Source organism: Branchiostoma floridae, chromosome 19 (genome assembly GCF_000003815.2).
Source record: "Branchiostoma floridae strain S238N-H82 chromosome 19, Bfl_VNyyK, whole genome shotgun sequence".
In the NCBI taxonomy this organism is placed as follows: Eukaryota; Metazoa; Chordata; class Leptocardii; order Amphioxiformes; family Branchiostomatidae; genus Branchiostoma; species Branchiostoma floridae.
Genome location: NC_049997.1, coordinates 3,469,972 through 3,493,179, shown reverse-complemented (window position 1 = coordinate 3,493,179; position 23,208 = coordinate 3,469,972). Strand labels below are relative to the sequence as shown.

General features: G+C 42.0%; 4 protein-coding genes across 4 annotated transcripts in view; 2 read left to right on the top strand and 2 right to left on the bottom strand.

Moving 5' to 3' along the window:
• LOC118406407 (zinc finger and SCAN domain-containing protein 20-like) overlaps positions 1–23,208 on the bottom strand; it is a 121,941-nt gene that overhangs the window by 7,049 nt on the left and 91,684 nt on the right. The gene's annotated exons all lie outside the window — the stretch shown is intronic.
• LOC118406409 (zinc finger protein 37-like) lies at positions 3,492–6,251 on the top strand. The gene is made up of 2 exons (XM_035806450.1): positions 3,492–3,638; positions 4,419–6,251. Exon 2 carries the CDS (start codon positions 4,420–4,422, stop codon positions 5,530–5,532), a length of 1,113 nt encoding a protein of 370 aa, XP_035662343.1. The 5' UTR covers positions 3,492–3,638; position 4,419; the 3' UTR covers positions 5,533–6,251.
• Positions 10,985–14,691, bottom strand: LOC118406400. The gene is made up of 4 exons (XM_035806440.1): positions 14,260–14,691; positions 11,861–13,784; positions 11,385–11,684; positions 10,985–11,114 (listed from the first exon to the last, which is right to left on the bottom strand). The coding sequence occupies exons 2-4, from the start codon at positions 13,778–13,780 to the stop codon at positions 11,103–11,105; spliced, it is 2,232 nt and encodes a 743-aa protein (XP_035662333.1). The 5' UTR covers positions 13,781–13,784; positions 14,260–14,691; the 3' UTR covers positions 10,985–11,102.
• On the top strand, positions 19,664–22,649 carry LOC118406401 (zinc finger protein 432-like). Its single transcript, XM_035806441.1, has 2 exons — positions 19,664–19,802; positions 20,199–22,649. Exon 2 carries the CDS (start codon positions 20,200–20,202, stop codon positions 22,009–22,011), a length of 1,812 nt encoding a protein of 603 aa, XP_035662334.1. The 5' UTR covers positions 19,664–19,802; position 20,199; the 3' UTR covers positions 22,012–22,649.

Here is a 23,208-nt window from a genome sequence, read left to right as displayed (position 1 = left end):
TTGATAATGCCCCCATATAAATTCAATAACACTTTTGGTGTACAGTACAACAAAATGCTTATTTTTGCGATTTTTTGACCAATTTTTGACCAAAAAAGGACACTTTTGGCTCCTGTACCTTGGTATTGCAACCGAATGAGCTGACATTTGACACAGATGTGCCTTGATAATCCCTTCATATAAATTCAATAACACTTTTGGTGTACAGTGCAACAAAATGCTTATTTTTGCGATTTTTGGCCAATTTTTGACCAAAAAAGGACACTTTTGGCTCCTGTACCCTAGTATTACAATTAAATGACCTGAAATTCGGTATAGATAGGCATTAGATACTTGGTAACAAGATTCAAGTAAAATTTTTGACATAAACAACTTTAAAATGATTAATTTTGGCACTTTTCTGAGGGGAAATTTGTTTTCTTTTGGCCTCCTGACGTGACCTTCCGTGACCCCGCACAGAGCCACACCTGTGCGCGTCAGCCGGAGAGTTAATTGAATCAAAGACCTAGCCAATCAGCGAAGAGGAGGCCAAAGGCTAATTAATATTCATAAGCGGGGCCTCATGATCCCGTATATAGCAGTGTTCCCGCCAGGGGGAGCGAAGCCCGCCTAAGGCTCTCGCATTTTAGACTATTCAGAAGGCTTTATATTGTATCAGTTCTTAGGGGCATATCTATGATAATCGCAGCAGTCACTTAACTTCTCTTCAGGAGTTTAGCGTAACACTATTTCAGGTCAAACCGTCAAAGGCAACTAAAAACAAACTTTAACGTTACTGAGTTCAACAGTACTTATAACTTGTTATCCGAAGTTGAAACGCTAGCGATGGTATTTTCGCTGCGCTGTTAGCTCCGTGCGACTGTTGTTGACGGTCTTATAACGGTATATTTTGCACCCCTGTACCCTGGTATGAGTAACATTTGGTATAGATAGGCATAAGATAGTTGGTAAAATGATCCAAGTAAAATTTTTGGCGTAAAGTACTGTAAAAGGCTTAATTACAGCACTTTTTTTAGGGGAAATTGGTTTTCTTTCGTTCTCCATGCCATGACCTTTCGGACGTTCACCCCACAGAGCCGACATCTGCACCTGCGTCTAGTCGGCAGGAAGAGTTAATTCAATTAATGGTTCAGCCAATCAGCGAAGAGGAAAGCGAAGGCTAATTAATATTCATAAGCGGGACCACACAATACGTTAACTTGAAGACTCAGGCCGTACAGACTTCTCGCCAGGATTTTTTCAAAGCGTCGGACAGGGGTCCGGGGGCCGCCGAATGTCCCTGGCGGGGTCCAGGGGCAGGGCCACTGTGGGGGGGACGCAGGTGGGCGAAGCCCCCCCGGAAGCTCTTGCATTTTAGACTATTGAGAAGGCTTCTTTCATCAGTTTTGTTTAGGGCCATATCTACGATAGTCGTAGCAGTCACTTACTTCTCTTCAGCAGTTTGACTTTAAAATATTTCGGGTCAAAGCTTCAAAGACAACTAAAATCGCATAAACAACAAACTTTACTTAGCTCAACAATATACAAAAATATTGTACGGGTTGCCATCCTTAGTTGAAGCGCTTATTTATAGCGCTAGTATCTTCGCTGCGCCGTTAGCCGCCGTGCGACTTTTGTTGACGGTCTGATATCCCTACGTCGCCGCCTCGCTGATATTCCCACGGACATGTTTCAAGAAAAATACCCGGCAAAAAATGCTGTTCTGCGTCAAATTCTATTCTATAAAACATGTGGGACTCAGTGTTACAGTCTAAATATTTTGTAGAAGCACCGCTGTAGGAAAGAAGGTCCAAGCAATGTAAAACATCACGTAGCATGAAGTTCGCTGTCAACTGGCACACAGCACATGACTGTTTGAAACTCTAAGTCTAATCAACAGCCGTGTTTGATTGATAGCCGGCGGTCCTTTGATGAAGTCGGCGAAAGGTGCGTTAGTTAGAAAATCTGCGTTTAGTTTTGATACGTAATTATAAGTTAGACAGTGGCGAGAATGATTATTTTCTCATCAATATTTCTCTTCAGAATTATTTGAACTTAATTGTACATCTAAACAATTGGCTTACCTGTGCAATGTTTATATGATTAATGATCAGTGTACTGAAATCATGTGTAACGTATGGCTCCTAGTCAATAGATCAGCATTTTTCGCTATAGTGACCACCTGTCTATAGTGGCCACATTTCTATCACTGGACTGGAACTTGCGAAAACTGCTGTATTTTCTCCAGAGCAAATGTATGTGTTCCTAGTGCTGTTGTTGTTTGACATAAACTTTGAACATTTAAATTGTAAGTAACTTTAAACTGCCAGAGTTTCAGCCCAATAAAACACTCTCAGCGCCAGGGTATGAACAGACTGACCAGACAGACGAAAATAAATCCTCGAACAAGGTTCAATCGTATCTTCCGGGTCTGGCAGGACTGAGTTGTTAAACTAAAATAAGAATAGGCTCGATGGCTGATTGCATACAAAGTAAAACAGTTTAACAGTTTTACAGCTTGAAGAAAACAAACGCTCCTACAGTACCTGCACCTGCTTGATAATTATTAAATCGTATGCCCTACTTGAATAAAAAAAGTTCACTGCAATAATAAATGTACCCACATCACAAGGAGCTTATACTTTTTTAAACTTACACCTAGTTATCGTACTGAAAATTATTAATGACATTACATGAAGTCATTCAACAATTTTCAGTCATGATGAAAATTTTCTGAATGGAAGGTGTGATTATTGTCATTTTCTGAAAAATAGAAGCAAGCTCTGTCTTTACCTGGAATCAATTCACAATACCAGTCCACTTGGGGGGATAATGTACTGTTAAGAGGATGTTCCATTTTTGCGCAGGGGTGATTTGGAACAGTCCAATGTTGCGTGGGAAGGGGTATGGCTGAAATATGCTGTATTTGCTCTTAAGCAAATGTCGGCCTTTCTAGTTTAGTGTATATCTTAGTATGCCATCTGATCTCACCTCGTAATTTTAGACTTTATTTGTATGTAAGTCTGATCTGTATCTGTATGTTAAAAACACTGGTGCGAAACCCTACAAGTGTGGAGAGTGTGGGTACAGGATTTATATGTGATTGATATGTTTGAAAGGTCACCCTCAGGACGTTCTACAGTTTAAGCCCTTTCACAGAGGCCAGGATGCATTTGGGGCGACAGGAATTCTAGGCAATGTGTCAGAGGTTACGGCCTCGAAATTGTAAATAGTCCTTGTTTTTAATTTCGGGGCCTTATCCTTTGACATATTATCCAGAAGTCCTGTCGCCGCACACGCGTTCTAGTAACCTCTGTGAAATGACTTATTAAGAACTTTTTACATTGCAACTGGATGGAATACAAATACCCTGGGAGCCAGACAGGACCGGGTAGCTAGCGAGGTTTGTTAGCAAGTTTTGTCGGGGAACCAAGGCAGTCAGCCCGAAAATCTATGGGTTTAATTCCATTTTTGGTATAAGAAACAGACACATACCTACTAATGTGTAAGCAGAGATAAAACATATTCTCTGGGTAATCAGGAGTACATTATTACCTTTAACCCGCATCACGTTCAACTCTGACCTCACGACACGACAGCAGAACAAAGCTGCCCGAGTCCCGGTTTACGTGGAGATAAAAAAACACTATAGGAAGCAGGTAAGACTTACAAACGCGCATCCAAGTATTCTGATAACGTGCGAGAGAGTTTAAGGTCATTTTGGTGGGAAAAGGATCACCGTAACGCTGTTAATGTTATTCATAGGCAATTTCTAAATGTAAAGAGGAGGTGAACGCTTATGTGGGGAGGGGGGCATCCCACTACAAAACGCAGTTTTCTCCCTAGCGAAGAAGTTATTTTATTTGAACCATATGCATTTTACATGATTTTTCTACCACTCAGTTGTACACGATTAGTATTAGGGTAATAAAATAAAGGTTAGGGTTATGTTTAAATAAACAAACAAACAAACAGTGAACAGAAAAATAAATTCTTATTGACACGCTTATAATGGTGGGAAAACGATTCTTTTTGACAGGCTTAGCCTGTGAAGAGTGAGCAAAAAATCGTATTGACAGATATCCTGGGGAAAACCAAACTCCTAAGAGTCGGCGTGCAAAAGAGACTTACCGACACCCGCCCGCCGCAACAAGGGCCGCCCGCCTGCCCGACAATCCAGCTGGCCCCAACTATCACTTGCAAGTGGACAGTTGAGGGCCAGAATATATAAGTGGGACCAGCTGGTAGTGGGGCGGGTGTGCGTGTGAGGTGGATCGATAACTCTTTGCATGCCGGCTCTGAGTTTGGTTTCCCAGGGTAATTGACAGACTTTGCGTGTCAATAGCCTCAGTCTTTTGGTGAAGTGGTACTAGTGGACATTCTTATTGTATGGTTTACATTTCTTGACACAAATTTCATTTCTCATACATGTCCTTCAGCATGTCGGGACAACAGGAGTTCATCTGTGGCCTCTCGCGCGTGGTGACCATAGCAGTCCTCCCCAGACTGAACACGGAGGAGCTGATGTTTGAACTCAACAGAAGGATTCAAAACCTGGACAAAGAGAACAGCATCAAGGACAGGCTGGTCAGTATCCTTAGGGACGTGATGTTGGAGGAATATCGTGTGTTGGAAAGGCGATCAGAAATGACAATACCTGAACAAGAACAAGAAACAGTAACAATACATGAGAACATTCCGACCACGTACGCTGAAACAATGTCATCAGAGACTTCAAGTTCAGATCCTTGCACCTCACTGCAAAGTTCTGGACTGGAAATTGCGCCTTCTTGTGTACCGACTCCAGACCATTGTGACGTACGTATAAAGATGGAATGCAACGATTCCGAGGATGATCAAATCGGGCAAAGACTGAATCAGCCTGAACGTTGTGATAATGTGGCTGGATTCATTAACAGTGGATATGAACAAAGTGAAACAATAAATACTGAAATAGCCACCTTACCTTTTTATGAACCGACTCCAGGCCAGGATTGTGAGAACAGGGTGTCCATCCTTTCTAGTAAGAACTCTGGAATTATAGATACCAAACGCTACGTGTGTGACGAGTGCGGATTTAAAACATCATACGCACTCAACCTCTCTAGGCATAGACAACTTCACAAAAAGGATGAACCTTTCATGTGCGATGAATGTGGTTATAAGGCACGCGATAAACACCAACTTGACGAACACATGAGAACACACACCGGTGAGAAATCGTTCAGGTGTAATGAATGCGGTTATAAGACATCTTATAAAAGAAGTGTAGTGAGGCATATGAAAAAGCACGCTAGTCAAAAACCTTACAGATGGGAACTGTATGAATGCCAATCCCAACAAAATGCAGACATTGAGAAACATATGATAAACCATGCTGGTGTGAAACTCTACAAATGTGAGGAATGTGACTACAGCACAGCTCGCAAGCCCGATTTTACTAGACACAGGAGGTGTCACACCGGTGAGAGACCCTACAGTTGTCAAGAGTGTGACTACAAGGCAAAACACAAGTTCCACCTCGTGAAGCATATGAGAATTAAACACCAGTGAAACTATTGTCAGTTACCAACCAGAAACAACATATCGTAGACATTTATTGTATAAACTTTGTTGTCCTAGTTATCTTCTCTTGGAAACGTGCGATGTGCAAAGCTCCTGTAAAATCCCATAAGTGTGAGGACTGCGACTTCAAAACAGTACATAAGCACTTTCTCGTTAGACATAGGAGGAGGGGGCACACCGACGAGAAACAGTACAGTTGTCAAGATTGTGACTGCATATGTACAACACAAATGAAAAATTCAGCCTCATCAAGCATTTTTTTAAAGAAACAAAGACACAATTTCAACAGTACTGTACTCGGCATGTATTCTTGTACATGTATTATTTTCCAGTTAGGTTTGATACTTTATGCCTGCATTTCTCCGTACTTACGACCAGAAGTAAAGCTAAACATTGGCAGTTATTTTGTACTTCTGTGTCAATTTATTAAGAAGAATGAAGCTAATCATTGGCCAGTCTGTGCCTTTAACACAAGCTCTCACTGTCCATGGCCTTTCAAAGCCTCTTGCAAAATTTCATAATTCACCTCTCAACTATGACAGAGTCACCTAGAAGGAATAAAGAGGGCACATAGATTTCTAAATATAGATAGGTCAAGAAGCAGACGAGGCAGAGGCGCTCTAGTTGAAGGACGTAGCTTTAGATGCTGTCGTAGTTTTAGATACTGTTGTACGTAGCTTAGGAAATGTAATAAAAGGAGTTCTCCAGTTATGTGTTGCTGTGAGTTGGTTTCCTGACGACGACAAAGACCGTTTGGATAATGAACAATTCTTTGTTACTATGAAGATACATTGTAATAGCTGTTCATGATTCACCGTCACCATTCACCGTCACCATGGACGTCTCCAACACCATGGTAAAACCTGGGGCACAACTCGCCGTACGTGCAATTTGTCCGTACGTTTTTTGTGGAGGCCACGTCCGCCACGTATTCCTGAAAACGTTCAGTCTGTACATGGCAGGTGCGTCGCCCGCACTGGCACGTACGGAGGGCGAATCCACAGCCCGAACGCAGAGAAAGATCTGCATGCACTTAAATTTCTACGGCGTGTCTGCGTGCTCCCAAATCCGTGGGATTCGCCACGTGTTAACGTTTGTACGGAGACGGTACTTACCACTTACGGATACCAAAAGATTGCCCACGTTTTGGCACGTAGACAGCACGCACTTGCAAGTACGGCGGTTTGTGCCCCTAGCTTAACAGACAGTTCTCCGTCGTGGTAGCGTGCGTAGTCCAGTGGTTAGCGGCCCTATCTCTGGAGCTAAAAGCTGTGAGTTCCATTCCGGCTGTGTCGGTCACCCGATACATGTATGCACGCTTACCGGAAAGGGTTTCAGTCCTTAGGACGGGACGTTAAGCCATGGTCCACTTTTCATTGTGCTTGTCGAAAAGAGCTAGGGGATTTCTCCGTATGATAAACCTAAAATACTGTACACAGCGTCTGTCCTCTCTGACACGATTAGCGGAAAACTTTTCAGTGAGCTAAAAGTGGATCGAGATCACGTTCCTTTCAATCTGACAGTGTTCCGTGTAAGTACATAAAATTATGCACAAACCGACATGATTAAGAGTTGCTCTAGTCCCGACTCAGCGGCGTTGTCTAAAAATCTAAGAAAAGTACTAGTAATTGAAGGTCTGCTTGACGCAAAACTTAGTCAGGCTAAGCATAGGTAATTTATGAGGTTTTGATAACAAATTGTTGGAGTAGTATCATTTCTTGCCGCAGTACTTCAAGGAAAATGGTCGCAACCCCGTCAAGCATAAAAGCCAAAAATACTAATGAGAATACTTGAGAATAACAACGCTGTAGACCGATCCCTGACTCTTAAGAGGGTGATTGAGGAAGATGTTGGCCTCCAAGACGGAGGCCTCCTGTCTGTAATGAACGACAGAGTCGTCTGGAAGACCTTCATAGTGTCACCTGATGGATGACTGAACTGAACTGGAACATTTCTTGTAGCAACTATTGATAAAAAACTAATTACAAAGTTGACTAAGATTTAAGCTTATTATATCCAAATCCATATATATATATATATATATATATATATATATATATATATATATATAGAGAGAGAGAGAGAGAGAGAGAGAGAGAGAGAGAGAGAGTTTCTGGTGTGTTTATGTCTGTCTGTGTGCTTGAACTTCCAGCGTACCGGTAACTCAAGAGCCCCTTGGCATGTTTGTAGGTATTGGGAAGACAAAGGTCAAGGTCGATTTTAGGCCCTTGTTTAGTTAGTGTGAATGTACATGTACTTGAGCTGACGTCTTAAGACCTTGGGTACCGTCCTCCTTCTATCAGGACTCATTGCACTCGCTGCCCTACAAAAATATTTCTAGCGGGGCTCCTTACACTTTCTGTGCAAGTGCAAGTGCATGTGCAAGTGCAAGTGCAAGTGCACGTGGCCCCGGTAGAAATAGAATGGTACCCAGGCTAGAGGCCGTGAGTGCAAATAAAGTGGCTACAGACCTCAGACAAGAAAAATAATTCAGCTAAGTGAAGGGAACGCATCTTACGATGAGCTCTGTGGATTGAACTTTGGGTTTGTGGCAGACCAAAAAAAAAAAAGAAAATCTAACTACAAATGTAATGACTATAAGACCGATTATTTCTAAAAGTTGTTCTTCTCACACTGCTTTCCAACTAGTCTCCTTTGCATTTTTGCGGGTCTAATTTTAGTTGGTGGGTAGCCGGTTTCTCCGTTAATGTATGTGCCATGATGTATCTCCACCTGTGGCTTTAATTCTACCACCTGCTTTTCATAATACCTTTTGTCTATATTCTACACATGGGAAAGGGGTTCAGCTGACAGTCAAGAACATTACATTATGTATTTAGTACAATACAGCAGCTTTAAGATAACCTACACATGGATCGTGGCATGAGTTTCCTTTGAGTGTTCATTCGGACATCCATTGAAGGTAAGATAGGGTATTTGGCCCCAGTATTTTCAATGTAAGGTATATTAGACAAACCAAGTTAACTGGAGAAGGAATGTCCCATGTCGCAAAGCTGCCACGTGATCCGATGTGACCTGTCATCATGTGACATTAACATGCATTGGCATAATACCGGTAGGTTTACTGCAGTTTCTCAAGCGACATTAATTTGGCATATGATCAGCGCGTCTTTTTTCTTCAGTTAACTGTCGATATTAAAGCTTACCTTTGCCACTATTGTTGTCTATCTTCTTTTGTCTCTCTTGTCCTGCTGAAAACGAAATATCGCAATCGTAACACACCGCGGAAATGCACCAAGAACGGGCGCGTGCTCGGGAGGGGGTGGAATAATACCGGTAGGAAGAAACTCGGCACAATCATCTTGCCGTTATTTACCTTTATACATCCATTGTTGTTCCTGTCTTTCCTGTAAGTAAGTGCATGACATACAAAGATGTCTGAGGATACAAAACATTGCCGTAAAAGGGACGTACGTGGTGAAGAATTTCCAAAAACTATGGCCCTTTAAAACAGCAACGTCGTGCAAGTTTACTTCTCGCGTTCTACTATGTCTCAGTTCACATAATGCCAGCTACACTGTTCAGTGTAACGAATGTTAGTATTGTCAAAAATCGGGGAAATCTCTCAAGATCACAGGACAGCGTGCGCCCAAACCTTCGGAATCGATAAATAATAAGGTCAAAGTTGATTCAGTGGGTCCATGATGTCGCCGGGGTCACTACCAAACAGGACACAAGCTTCCTCGTCAGGACTGGCCCAGATACAGTGATCCCTAAGTTCGATCCAACTATGGAAGAAGCACAACTGTGCCATGCAAATAAATATATCATTGTTTATGTAACGTATCTCAGAAAATAGTTTTTTTATGACAGTTTGCTACAATGTTGATTTGCTCCACCCACACGACGACATTTTGGTATCGTCGTAAAGTTTCTTGTAACACTTTCCGCGAAGGGGTGCAAGGTTGGGTGACGTAATATTAAACTGCGGCTAAGTGGCAGTGTTTTTAAATAAGTAACATTGTCTGCAATAAAGTTTTTAATAACCGAAGTATATTTATATTACGTATGCTATCAAGATATTTCTATAACACTCTTCATTGAATTCCCCCCTTGTTGGAAAGTGGTATCGTCACTACCACAGCACATGTTGCAGCTCTGCATGTCTCCATTTAAGAACGGGGGGGGGGCGTTTACGACATAGCGTTGATGATATGAAGGCACGTCTAATTTCGGTTGTAACACATAATAAAATTCAATGGATACTGTTGTTATTGAAGAATTTTTTTATTATTTAACTAAGTTCTTGGAAGATAAATACGAAAAGTATAGCGTAGGAATTGCAATTGGCAATGGTATAGTCCAGCTACGTCTCCCGCCATTTCTATCGAGATCGTGACAGAAAACTTTGACATCAAACGTTACATTTCAACACAGCCAAGGACCTGACAGGATGGTAAGTATCTTTTCTGCTTATCACTTTAGAAGTTAAGCATTAAGAAAACCAAAGTTCCTTTAATTACTATCATCAAAATGTAACGCTGTTAGCTTAGGCTTTTCATAATAATTCGACAGTCTCCTCTTTCCTAAGAACGAGATACAAATATGACATGTACTCGGTATTGACGATCAAAATAGTATTCAACTTTATTCATTTTGGTTTACAGCATCTCACACTCCAGACGTACCATTATTCAGCTAATGCTACACAGCTGATCGAGTCAAGTAGTCCTGCGCTGAAGATGGAGATGTGGCACCGTCCTGGGGCTCCGTGCGCGGGAATCATGACCTATGCGAAGATGGGGGGCTCCTGGGTGCAAGTGGGATGGGTGCCCGAGAAGTTAAAGAAGGATGTCCTGGAGCTTTGCGGCGGGAAGCCTGACCGTCTGCGTGTCACCTTGAAGGAGGGCTACGTCAAGCGAGGTTACCCCGTTTTGAAGATGGAGGTGGAGTAGCGGAGTAGCGGAGCGGCAGCGGAGTAGCGGAGTAGCGGAGTAGTTATATCTGTTATTACATTCTTCATTAAAGATGCTAGTAATCTAACAAGCCACTTGTTGTCATGTTTCAATAGTAAAGGTAACACTTGGAACTGTCTCTAACGGAATATCGCAATTCACCTAAATTAGAATCGAATCGAATTAGATTGAATGCTCGAAATGTATCGCACAGATAGAGTCATTTCTTGCAATGAGCTAAACATAAGTAATTGTACGTCATGCATACATCTGGCTTTCAGTGCATGAACATCAAACAGAAATATTCTCATATGCATTCCCATCACCAAACGTGAATGAACGTACCTCCTAACCGAAGAGGTGACAGAACGCCAGCAGAACAAGTCTTGAATGGTCATACCATTTAACGCAATGACTCTTACATTATAGTCGTAATGTGCAAGGACGTCTGTCCACTGTATCTCTGTACCTTTTCTGGTGATAACGTAAGTCATAGTAAGTGTTGAAGGGGGTGTATGTATACATTATACATTATACACATCGACTTCACTTCGTAACAATGCACACGACGATTGCTCTCAAACTCGTTGAGACTGACGACAAGGCTGCAGCTGTGGCACTACACGCCGGGTACCTCTGCGTTCAGTCATCTTCCTGAAAATGGACGCAAACCAGACGTTAGTTTCGTTGTAATACCGATGTAAGATAGCACTGGTAACAGAAAAGTATGAACTATGCAGCATAAAGTGATACACACCTAACGTCCTGTGCGGACTTCGAGCGGGGCTGACTTTTATTTCATGGGGATAAGGCGCTGGTTCGCGATTTTCAATGTTGGCTAGGTTCACTTTACGGGGAAACACACACGCACAAACAAATAAAAGCCAGTGCCGCTCGAAGTACGCGAAGGAGGCTAATACGCACCCAAGATTCCGTGGTAAAGTCAGTCATCCAGTACGGCACCAGTGCTTTACGACGTGGTCTGTTCTTGTTGCCACCATGCCCATCGTCTCCCGGCGTCTGAAGCCCACTGACACTGGCGACCGGAGTCTGGTGTCCACTGCAGTTCGAAGTCTGCTGTCCACTGCCGACTGGAGTCTCCTGTCCACTACAGGTCGGAGTCCGCTGTCCACTGCAGGTCGGAGTTCGCTGTCCACTGCAGGTCGGAGTCTGTTGTCCGCTGCCAACTGGGGTCATGTCTGTGAGTCCACTCTCAACTCGGCCCTACGAGTTTAAACATGGCAGGTTTAATCCATCTAATATTAGAAACATGAGATTTTTTAAAGGGTTTTATACTTTCCTTATGTTGATCTTCTCTATAATCGATTAAGCAGCTTACTAGTAACATTACAAAATTATCAACGTTCTTTTCATATAAAAGGCAACTCTTCTGTTGTTACCTGTGAAGATGTTTTCTTCCCCGTACCCGCCTTCTTCTTCTTTTTCAGTGCCTCTTCTCTCCTTTTCTGTCTGATCTGCAATCTCTCTTGACGCTTGTTCTCCAGCTCTTCCATCTTCTTTTTCTGCTTCTCTTCTCTCAGTTTCTGTCTAATCTCCAACTTCTCTTTTCTCATGTTTGCCAACTCTTCCATTTTCTTCTTCTTCTTCTCCTCTCTCTCCTTTTTCTTCCTCAACTTCTCTTTGCGCTTTCGCTCTTCCTTCTCATCTGCCTCTCTTTTTAGGGTAGCGACATATTCTTCATCAAACACTAGGGCTTTCGGTTTGATGCGTCTTGCCCGTCGTGTGTGTGCCTCTGGTATGGGGGTCAGTAGGTCTGACACATATGGCGCTACTACCCCAGCCTGAACAAAAGGGTTCGCTGACCCCAAATCCAGTCTGGCCCCGCAGGCACGGCAAGTTGACCTACGAAGAGTGGAGTCGTTTGCTGCCCGACGTGTACTCTTGACTGGATTTCTGTTGGTCGACTGTGACATTTCGTCGGCAAGCGCTAGCATTTCCAGTTCTTCTGGCAGCAGCTGTTTTTCTGCTGCCTCGTGACCGATCGCTTCTTCATCTTCTTTTGCCTGAGATGCTATCTCTGCAAGATCCAACATTTCCACTTCCTCCTGCAGAAGCTGTCTCTCTGCTTCGCAGCCGTCTTGTTGTTCTGTGGGTACTTCATTCAACACCAGCCACCTTTCGTTTACTGCATCTTCATCCACAGGATACACACCCGTCTTCCTGAAGCCGGTCTTGATCACCTCCATACTCAACGTTTTCTCTCGGACAATCTTATATATCTTTGAGAAAGACGACTTTGTTACAAAGTAGTTAGGCCTGACAAGTGTAACGTCGTTAACTACATCTTCATAGACGTCTTTCATCCTGTTGAATGGCCCGCCTTGTGCGTCCAGCGGTTGCAGGAAGTGGCTGCTGTGTGGTGGCAAGCCCATCAGGATTATGTCGTTTTTGATCGCAAAGTCTATCGCCTCAGTCGTCACGTGAGTGCTGTGTTGGTCCAGAAGCAATAGCACAGGTCGCTCTGGAGAAGAGAAGCGGTTAAAGCACTTATCGAGCCAAGAGAGGAAGATGTCTGCCTCGATAAAACCAGAGGGAGTTGTGGCGTACACGGCATTGTCCGGACCGTCAAGGCTATACGCGGTGCTCGGGTAGCTCTTAGAAAATATGATCATTGGTGGTAATGCTGTGCCGTTTGCGGCCACACACTCCATAGAGGTGATATGATCCCTCGTCCCCTTCCTCACGGACGTTGCTGGAGCATTCATTTTGGCAAACGAGACGACTTTCTTTCGTTGTGGGTCCAACTCAAATCCGGTTTCATCCGCGTTGTATACTCGATGCGGCTGCCCATCTAAGCCGTTCTTGGCCATGGTTTCAGACAGAAGGGTGAAGAAATCCTTCACGACTTCCCTGTCAATGGCGTCCCTTCTGCCTCTGTCTAGCGGGTCAGGCTTGCGGATGGTCAGGTCATGCCGCCCCTTGAACCCTTTCCACCACTTTTGAGAGAGTCCACTTTCTAGGCTTATCTTTGGCGCGGCGTCATTCTCCTCGCAATACCGCACATGAACGGCTTGAGCCAGGGCCAGGATGGTTTTCTTCGTGATGGGAAAGCCTCGTTCTGTCCGATACTTGATGTAGTAAACGAGGCTGTCCTCCTCTTCTTTCGAAAGACTTGGGGGTCTTCCAGGCGTTGCGTCCAGTGAGCTTATTCCCAATACCTTATCACTGATTGTCGTCTGAGGTATCCCGTACTTCCTTGAAGCACTGCTCTGTGTCAGATTGTTTTCAGTGATATCTTGTAGTACTTCTTCGATTTTTTCACGACTCCAGACTCTTCTCCCCTTTTTGGAACCTTCCATTATTCTGTAATCGTATCAAAATTTCCAAGCATAACTATTGAGGAAGGATACAATGCTCTTCCAACAAATGTCTAATCTGAACTACAGTAACTGTCCTTTCATCCCCAAAACGGGATAACCTTGGCACTGATTGGCTGTTTAACGTTATTTCTTTATTAAATGATTTGATTATACCACTGATTGAGCACACATTCGCAATCAATAATGTGCTTAGAGGACAAAATTGTATAGGATACAACACCAAGTCGCCTAACCAGCCCATTTGTCAAGCTTCCTCAACATTGTTGCGTCATTGTTGACAAGCACGGCCTAGCGGTCCACATAGAAATTGCAACAAAAATACTTAATATATCCGCTTATACCACATTCCCAGTATTTCCTTGTGTTCCTGGAAGCCTTTGGATAAAAGTTTGACGGAACTTTTACCTAAATTTCACCTACAACATTACAATATTTGACAAAAAATGACCAGCACAAACCTTTGTCGTCTGCTAGTACGAGGTCAAACGTCACCCCAAGAACCCTGGGTAATAAATATGGCGATGGTTCTTTCTGGACACCGCAGATGCGGTTGTTTATACAGCGGTTCTTGATGATAGATCACACTTTGACACAAGTTGCAGGTCAGCAAATGTAACTTTATTTTGCTGTTTTTTAAATTATCAAATTGACCTGGAGCCACGTAAGATCATTATCTGCAGATCCGATGAACAACGTGACGATGCGTTCTTCCCACGGCTCGCTGGCATGTCCCCATATGGGACCAAAAGATTTTGAACTCGTCGTCTTCGAATGCATCGTTATCGATGTTATATAAATGATGTACTGGACACCTAGATGTCTGAAGTGTGCATACCTCAGAAATAACTATTGTTGCATGTGTAGATATCTTTAAGTTCCAGTATTTTTAATCTACCGGTATAAGTCTTACTACCGGTATTATGCCAATGCATGTTACAGGCGGCCTCACTTTTCTTCAACACCTTTGATGGTAGGACACTTTTTTCGTTTGCTGCAATGATACCGATTCACAATATGGCGATAATACTATGCGTTTTATGACGAGTAATTTCACATTTTGCGTCTTATCTGTAGCTTAATAATGAGCTATATTTCGGAAAATACGATATACAAATTTACACGAGTTTCACGGAATTGCTAGTGAACATAGCCGGCGTGACATAGCAGTTACTAGAGACATAGCCAGTGTTCCAAGATTGCGTCGTTCGATCCGTCTGTGGATAGTCCTTTGTTCTACACTCCGTAGTTCCGTACGAGCATTCATACGTCTTTCTGGGATGGTATTCTGAACTGTGAATAACCTGGCTTTACTTGCTAAAGTCACGAATTTGTGTAGAAAGAAGGAAACGATAAGGAACAACAGTTTAGCGTAATTCGAAAGAACATCAAATTTACCGTCATTGCTCACATTTCGGGGAATAGCTATAAACTATAAAGCATTCAATCAAATGTCCACCACAGCACCCGTCATCTTTTTTCCGAGCGACGCCGCATTAAACATCAATAGTAATTATACCACCGCTTCCTACTGTACTCAATCTTCAGTTTTGTCTCAGCCACGTTTTTCTTGTTAACAAAAATTAAAGCATTTCCTTAGAAGACAGGCTTTTCATTGACGCCGTACTATAGATATAATTTGAATCGAACGACGACCGTGTTGGCGGGCAATTGAATTAAGCACTAGCATCTTCCTGTGGTTTACAATAGTACGCTGTAATCCAACATGGCACAGATGACGTCAAGTGAGAAGCCTGTATATGAAGAATTTCTTCACAACGTAAACTACTAGTAGAAAGATTTCTATCAAATGTCCACCGCCATTTGTTTCCCAGGCGACGCCGTATTGAACATCAGTAGTAATTTTACAACCGCTTCCTATTGTTTTCTGTCTTCATGTTTCTCTCAGCCACGGTTTTATTAACAAAAGGGCATTTTGTAGGAACACAGGCTTTCCATTGACATCGTACAAGTCATAATTTGAATCCTACGACGACCGTGTGGCGGATAATTGAATTAAGCAGTAGCATCGTCCTGTGGTTTACAATTATAGTACGCTGCAATACAACATGACACAGATGAGAAGCCTGTATATGACAAATTGTTTTCACAACGTAAACTACTAGTATAAAGACTTCTATCAAATGTCCACCGTTCATTCGTTCACACCATTCGCCATTTGTTTCCCGGGCGACGCCATATTGAACATCAGTAGTAATTTCACCACCGTTTGACTACAGTGTGTTTTGTCTTCATTCATTGTTTTTCTCAGCCACGTTTTTTTTTCAAATAGCAAAAGGGCATTTTGTTAGGATGACATTTTTTTTCACATCGCAAGTATTTACATAGTCTGTACAGTCGCCCTACGGAGTAACGCACCAACGTGACATGACATTGTTTGGTTGCTGTTGAGATTCAAAGTTTGCCGATAATACCACGTGTTATATCACTTGAATGCGTGCAATTTGCATTTACTTGAAATACGGAGGCGGTCAGTTTTAACTTACTTGCCCAAACAAGCGCACTATCCGTGATGAAAGTAGCACACGGCTACCCATATAAAAGCTTCTTGTCATGTTCACAATGTTAATAAATGTTTTTCATATAAAGTATATTGACGCAAACAACAATGGCTGGACCATCATCATCATCATCACCACTTCACCCCTGCCCCCCTTGCAGATGCCAAAAATCAACAGTGAGTTTTTTTTTTCTTTACTTACGTCATTCTAACTTCGCCAAGAATGTTACGTTTTTATTAACTCGGATTTTTGTATGTTTCCAACTTTTATCTAGTTGCTTGAATAAGGCCATGTTGACTTCATTATATGGATGACGACCGTGCGAGCATAAATTTTCGGCTGTCTCCAAGAAAAAAAGTTTCCAACCATACTGCAAATTGTGCAAAGCGACTGCAAAAGGAGCAAATATGTGCCGAGGTGCAAAAAAATCTGATTCAGAAAATGTATAATAATGTCATTGAATTCCAACGTCCACTCAAAGGTCAAAGGACAAGGTGTGATACAACAAAAATGAATAATCTATTGTTCAGTCTACCATACTGTTTGCTGTATCACATGTTACCAGTACATTTATTCTCTATATACTATTAGCAATATTTATTTTACTATACTCCCCGAATGCACACACTGAACACGTAAACAGAAAGTCCTATATAAAAGTCTCAAACACCTGATGTCCTAGAACTACCATATGCATGCATAATAGAACATTGCTGGTAGTACATGTGAAACACACGACGCGAGGAGAAACAGTCTGCTAGCTCCGAGGAATTACACGCGGGCCTGCCAGCTCACAAACCCAGCACACTAACCGCTAGGCCAAAACTAAAGGTCTGGACCAGTTGGACTGGTCAGTTGGTGGCACATGAACTCCCCTCTTACATATGATAAAAGCTAAATGTTAAATCTTCCATCGTTAGTCAGAAGTTTATCAAGTTTTATGTTGTCCGTTTCATCAGTCACCAAAGAATGAGACAGAGAAAGTGACATTGTATCAAATTGTGACTTCATCGGATGATAACAAAAGAAGTTAACCTAAAGGTTTTATAATTTTATATCATTTGCATAACCAGGGTTTTGAATTACAATTTTATAGCACTGAGGCATCCTTGAATAGTTTCATCAGGTTGGTAAAAACCGTATGTTGTAAACTAGTCAACCCGGGTTCGATCCCGGGTGTCGGCATGTTTGTTTCTTTCTGTTCTTACACGCCCCTCTGAATTCTTACAATGTCACCGAACAACTATGTTAGTTTTTTTAGAATATGGTCAAAGTAGTCACTGTACATGCGTAAATACTTCGTTTGTCACAACATCTGGAGCTGTAAGTACTGCGTAAAAGCAAAATCTAGTGCTGCAGTACAATGTGAACCAGTCAAAATTTGTGAAATAAGTACAGCATTATAGAATCTGCACCAGTGCTTCTCTTTCTTAATTGATGAAACAACTTGACACATGGAAAATGATAATCTCCAAGCAGATCCTACGGTGCCATAAGATACATGTTGTATCAAAGCTGGCCAATTACTAGTAGTATAGTAAGCCAAAGGGAGTCAAACGGGCACCCTGGTAGCAAAACACACTCCTAGGCCGGCTTCACTCTTCTGCCAGCTTTTGACACTATCTTATGCTACCGTAGGATCTGCTTGGAGATTAGGGAAATTAGCCAAAAAGCTGATTTGCGGTTGCCCCCCTCCCCCTTGAAGATTAACTTTAAAAAGATAACGTTATATCCCAACGATAAACTCAAGTGACACTCACCGAATTCACAAATGTGTCTCCAGTTTTTACGTTACTCCGTACACAGTCAGCAACCTTTCCGAAAACATACACCGATCTGAGGACGAGAAATAGCGCGGTGATTCAACAATCCATCAGCTTTGAAAAGTTCGAGCTCCGAAGCAACCCAGTGGACCAGGCCGGGAGTGCTGAAGCATGGTACCGTTATATTGGCTTGCGTGTTGGCTTCGTTCCGCTAGGGAGCGCTCGTGCAAGTCTTGAGTCCGCTGGTAGTGATTTTTATTACCTCCATGAAATATCATGGAGGTTATATTTTACCCCGCGTTTGTCTGTGTGTCTGTCTGTCTGTGTGTGTGTGTGTGTAAACAAGATAACTCAAGAACGGCTGAGTGGATTGGTTTCATACTTGGTGTGTTGGTAGTGTGTGATGAAAGCTGGAAATGATTAGATTTTGGGCCCCCTAGCGGCTTCCCTTGGTACTGCAGCGCAACTTCCGGTTTTGCTATCTCGGTGTTCTGAACACGCTGTGATCACAATTTTGGGGTGTTAGATAGCTCTTGTGCTCAGGAAGAAGTGACATAAGTTTGGGCCCCCTAGCGTCTAGTTTTAGGATAGCAGGGGCATTTTTGTCAAAAACTTCTGAAGAGGATAACTCAAGAAGGGAACAACGGATTGTCATGATTTTTGGTATGTAGGTACCTTAGACAATGTTGTACAAGGTAAGATACTAATTATGCAAAATAGGAATACATTTGCATAATTAATGAGAATATTCTATCATAGCAGTTTTTTCTATGTATCTCTTGTCCTGGACGTGATATGGTCTTGACATTTGGCTGGTAGATAGCTTGCAGTGTCATGACAAAGTGGGGCAGGTTTCAGCCCCCTAACATTTCATTTCGGAACTGCAGGGGCGTTTTTGTCAAGACATTCCAAAGAGGATAACTGCAGAAAGGATTGACGAATTGGCATCATTTTAGGCATGCAGGTAGCTTGGGCAAAGATGTTCATAAGGATATGCATGTTATGCAAATGAGGAATTAGTTTGCATAATTAATGAGGGAATTGTATAATTCCATTGATTGCAATAACTGGACTTCAATAAATGTAACACTTGTTAATTATGATAAGTGGAATATAACCAGAAACCAAATATGTTAATGAGGTACTGATTTGCATAATTTATGTGAAAATTGCAAAACCGCCCATTGATTAATGATTTTACAATTTTCACATGTGTATGTTAGTCAATGATGAATAACACCATGCATAAATTATGTTAATGTGTTAGTCAATTGCATGAAATTCACAAAAGCCCTAAATATTCATGGAGGTATGAGGTCGCCGAACTCTAGTTTTATTATTTATTTATTCATCTCAAAACATGTGGGTAGCCCCTTCAACTTGTTTGACAGTGTGTTTAACTCATTGCTGAGTGCTCATTGCTCATAATCAATTGCTGAGTGCTAGGTATAGAACTAGCAGAAATTCGTTAACCATTAGAGACCATTGTTAACCTTGAATCTTTCTATCACAACCCTCTCACAGTGGTCTGCCTTGATATATGTACTAACATTGTGTTATTATTTGGGTAATCGGTGCCCTGACCCCAGATGACCTCTTACCTAGGTCGAGTCTAGCTGGGTCAGCCACATACAAAATTGTTCCGGGACATCAGACTTCTTCGGGCATCAAGCAGACTATTTCTACTCACCTTCCCCATTGGGTATGGTTATCAAAGAGGTAAGGATGGACCTTATCAATAGAACATTTTCAAAATGTTGCATTATTTGCAATAGATATACTAGCTCTTTTGATGGGCGTGGGGAGGGGGGCGTCACTTTACCAGGCTCTTTTCAGAGCAGATGAAGCTTTCTGTCGCCATGATAATCTTTCGCTTCCGGTAGGAGCTTAACGCGATAGGAGTTCAATTAGCTAGCCAAAGATACCTATGGTTTTGCATGGGAAGCATCAGCTCTGGCATTTTTAATTACTAGTAAGCAGAAGAATACAATCGTCCATAATTTTTTACTTCCCTTTCGTGAGTTTAACCAAGGAGATTTTATATCAGCTATAAAAGATATAAAAGCTCCTTGGTTTTACGTTCATTTCATATCACATATTTCTTTTGTCCTTCAGCATGTCCAGGCAACAAGAATTCATCTGTGGCCTCTCGCACGAGGTGACCATAGCAGTCCTCCCCAGACTGAACATGGAGGAGCTGATATTTGAACTCAACAGAAGGATTCAAAACCTGGACAAAGAGAACAGCATCAAGGACAGGCTGATCAGTATCCTTAGGGATGTGATGTTGGAGGAATACCGTGTGTTGAAAAGGCGATCAAAAGTGACCATGCCTGAACAAGAACTTGAGACAGAAGCAATACATGAGCCCATTCCAACCACGTACATTGGAACAATGTCATCAGAGGCTTCAAGTTCAAGCCCTTGTATCTCATTGCAAAGTTCTGGACTAGATATTAAGAACAGCGAGGAAAACAACGATACCAGCAATGAAGTACTCATGCCTACCAAAGAACTTGCGCTTAATGCAGTTCAGGCACAGCTGACAAGTACACTTCCTTCAACTGATAGCTCCCTGGTACAAATGGTTACCACAGTAGACTGTGGAATTAAAGAAGAAGAAGATGTTGCTATGACGACTGAGAATGAAGCCGCACAAGCTTGTCATGATGAGCTCAACATTCACATGCCTACTTTCAGTATGCAGGAACTAGATACAATCAATCTAATGGGTGATTCTTACTCAGAGAAGTCTTTTGTAGATGATAACCCCTGTCAGAAAACAGCCTTTGCCTCTTGTGAACCGACTCCAGACCAAGGTGACATACATATAAACATGGAACACCATGCGTCTGAGGATGACCACATTTCTCGACCTTCCAGCCTGAATCAGATTGAAGATTGCACTTACAACAGAGATACTGGCCTGCTGACAGCTACGCTTCCTCAATCTAACACCACCCTGATACAAGTGAATAACTCTGATGACTCTGGCATTAAAAAAGAAGACATTACTATGGCGAATGATGGTTGCGCGGGTGAAGCTACTTTCAGCACGCAAGTCCTAGATACAGTTACCTCAGCGAGTACCTCTCACTCAGAGAAGCCAGCAGAAGGTGATAAACTTTGTGAAGAAACAGCTTTGGCTTCTTGTGGACTGACTGGAGACCACGGTGACATACATATAAAAAAGGAAAACCATGTGTCTGAGGGTGATCACATGGGGCAAATTTTCCAACCACCCAACCTTGATTTGGATGAGCGCTATACCAACTTGGCTGGACGTATCAACAGTAGAGATGAAGAAAGTGAAGAAATGAATATTGCAGAGGCACCTTTGGATTCTTGTAAACCAACTCAGGACCAGGATTCAGAGAACAAGGCTCTTTGTAATAGGAAGTCAGGAATTGTTTGTAAACGCTACTTGTGCGACTTTTGTGGGTATACAACATCGTACAAACAGAACTTCTCCAGGCACAGACAACGTCACATACCAGAAAAACCTTTCATGTGTGCCGAATGTGGTTACAGGGCATCAAATAAGCGCAGACTTATCGATCACATGAGGAAACACACTGGTGAGAAACCGTTCAAGTGCAACCAATGTCATTATCAGGCATCATACAAAACTTTGCTAGTCCAACATATGAAAACACACAGTGACCAAGAACCGTACAGCTGTGAACTCTGTGAATACAAGACCTTCCATAGGTCACACATTAACAGACATATGAAGTACCACGCTGGTGTGAAACCCTACAAATGTGAGGAATGTAACTACAGCGCTGTTGATAAGAACAGTCTTACAAAACACAGCAGGCGTCACACCGGTGAGAGACCCTACAGTTGTCAAGAGTGTGACTACAAGGCAATTCAAAAGGGCAACCTTGTCCAGCATATGAGAAGCAAGCATCATGAACAGAAATGATTCAATGGTAAATGAAACATTGTGATCATTTCGTGCACCAGTGATTGATCGAAAACTAATTATACAATTGCCCATGATACTTTGTTCCTGAGAACGTTTGTTTCTTGTTGTCTGTTTTGAGTTGACTTCTAACGAATTGGCATAAAGTTTGCGTCTTTGGATGTATTAACAGGGAAGTAAAAGCGCAACAATGTAAGCAACCATTGACTATAGATGAGAAGCATTCTTGAAATGCATTTTGTTGATATTAGTATAACAAACTGCATGTTTCAACAAGGGCCGACTGTATTAAAACTAAACTCTGGCAAAGATACTGTAGTCATTTATTGATATATGAGGCCACAACAAGTAAGTCTTATGGATGATAAGTTATCAGTGGGCTCTTAAATTTTCACCTTATTTTTGACAAAAATACAACAGTTTTTCCCCTTCGGATCCGGAGGTGCTTCACTGTTAACATGACCAGATTGGCAGAAGGTAACGTTGCCAAAATGGTAAAATAATTGTCATGTGGTAACCTTGATTGTACTTGTAGAAGTGACACTAGTCGGGTAAATGTAGCCATGTGGTAGCCATGATTATAGCTCTGACCTTGGTAAATGATATCAGTCTTTGTTCAACTCTTGAATAAAGAGATTAAAAAAAAAGATTGCTGGCTGTGATTCTTTATGTCCCTTCAATTCTTGTTACAACCGTAAAATCTAGCCACCTGTTTGTTTCACACATTTTTTCCCTCTTGCATTACATTTGGGGCCTACAGAGGTACAGAGGATGACATACATTAGACTTATTTGTTTTGACCTTTATAAGAAATAAGCTTTAATCTCTTACTGTCCACTGAGACTTTTATTCCACCGAGCTTTTAGCTGTTCTTCTTGTTACAACCGTAAAATCTAGCCAACTGTTTGTTTCACACATTTTTCCCTCTTGCATTACATTTGGGGCCTACAGAGGTACAGAGGATGACATACGTTAGATTTATTTGTTTTTACCTTTATAAGAAATAAGCTTTAATCTCTTTTTCTTTTATTGTCCACTGAGACTTTTATTCCACCGAGCTTTTAGCTGTTTTTAGACAGTTCTCAATCTTACAATAACTGGCTTATACCAGCACATATGTATAAATTTACAGGAGAATAATGTTTCCCGTAACGCTAGTTCACCTTTATTTGCGGGGTAACCTATATCCAACGTACC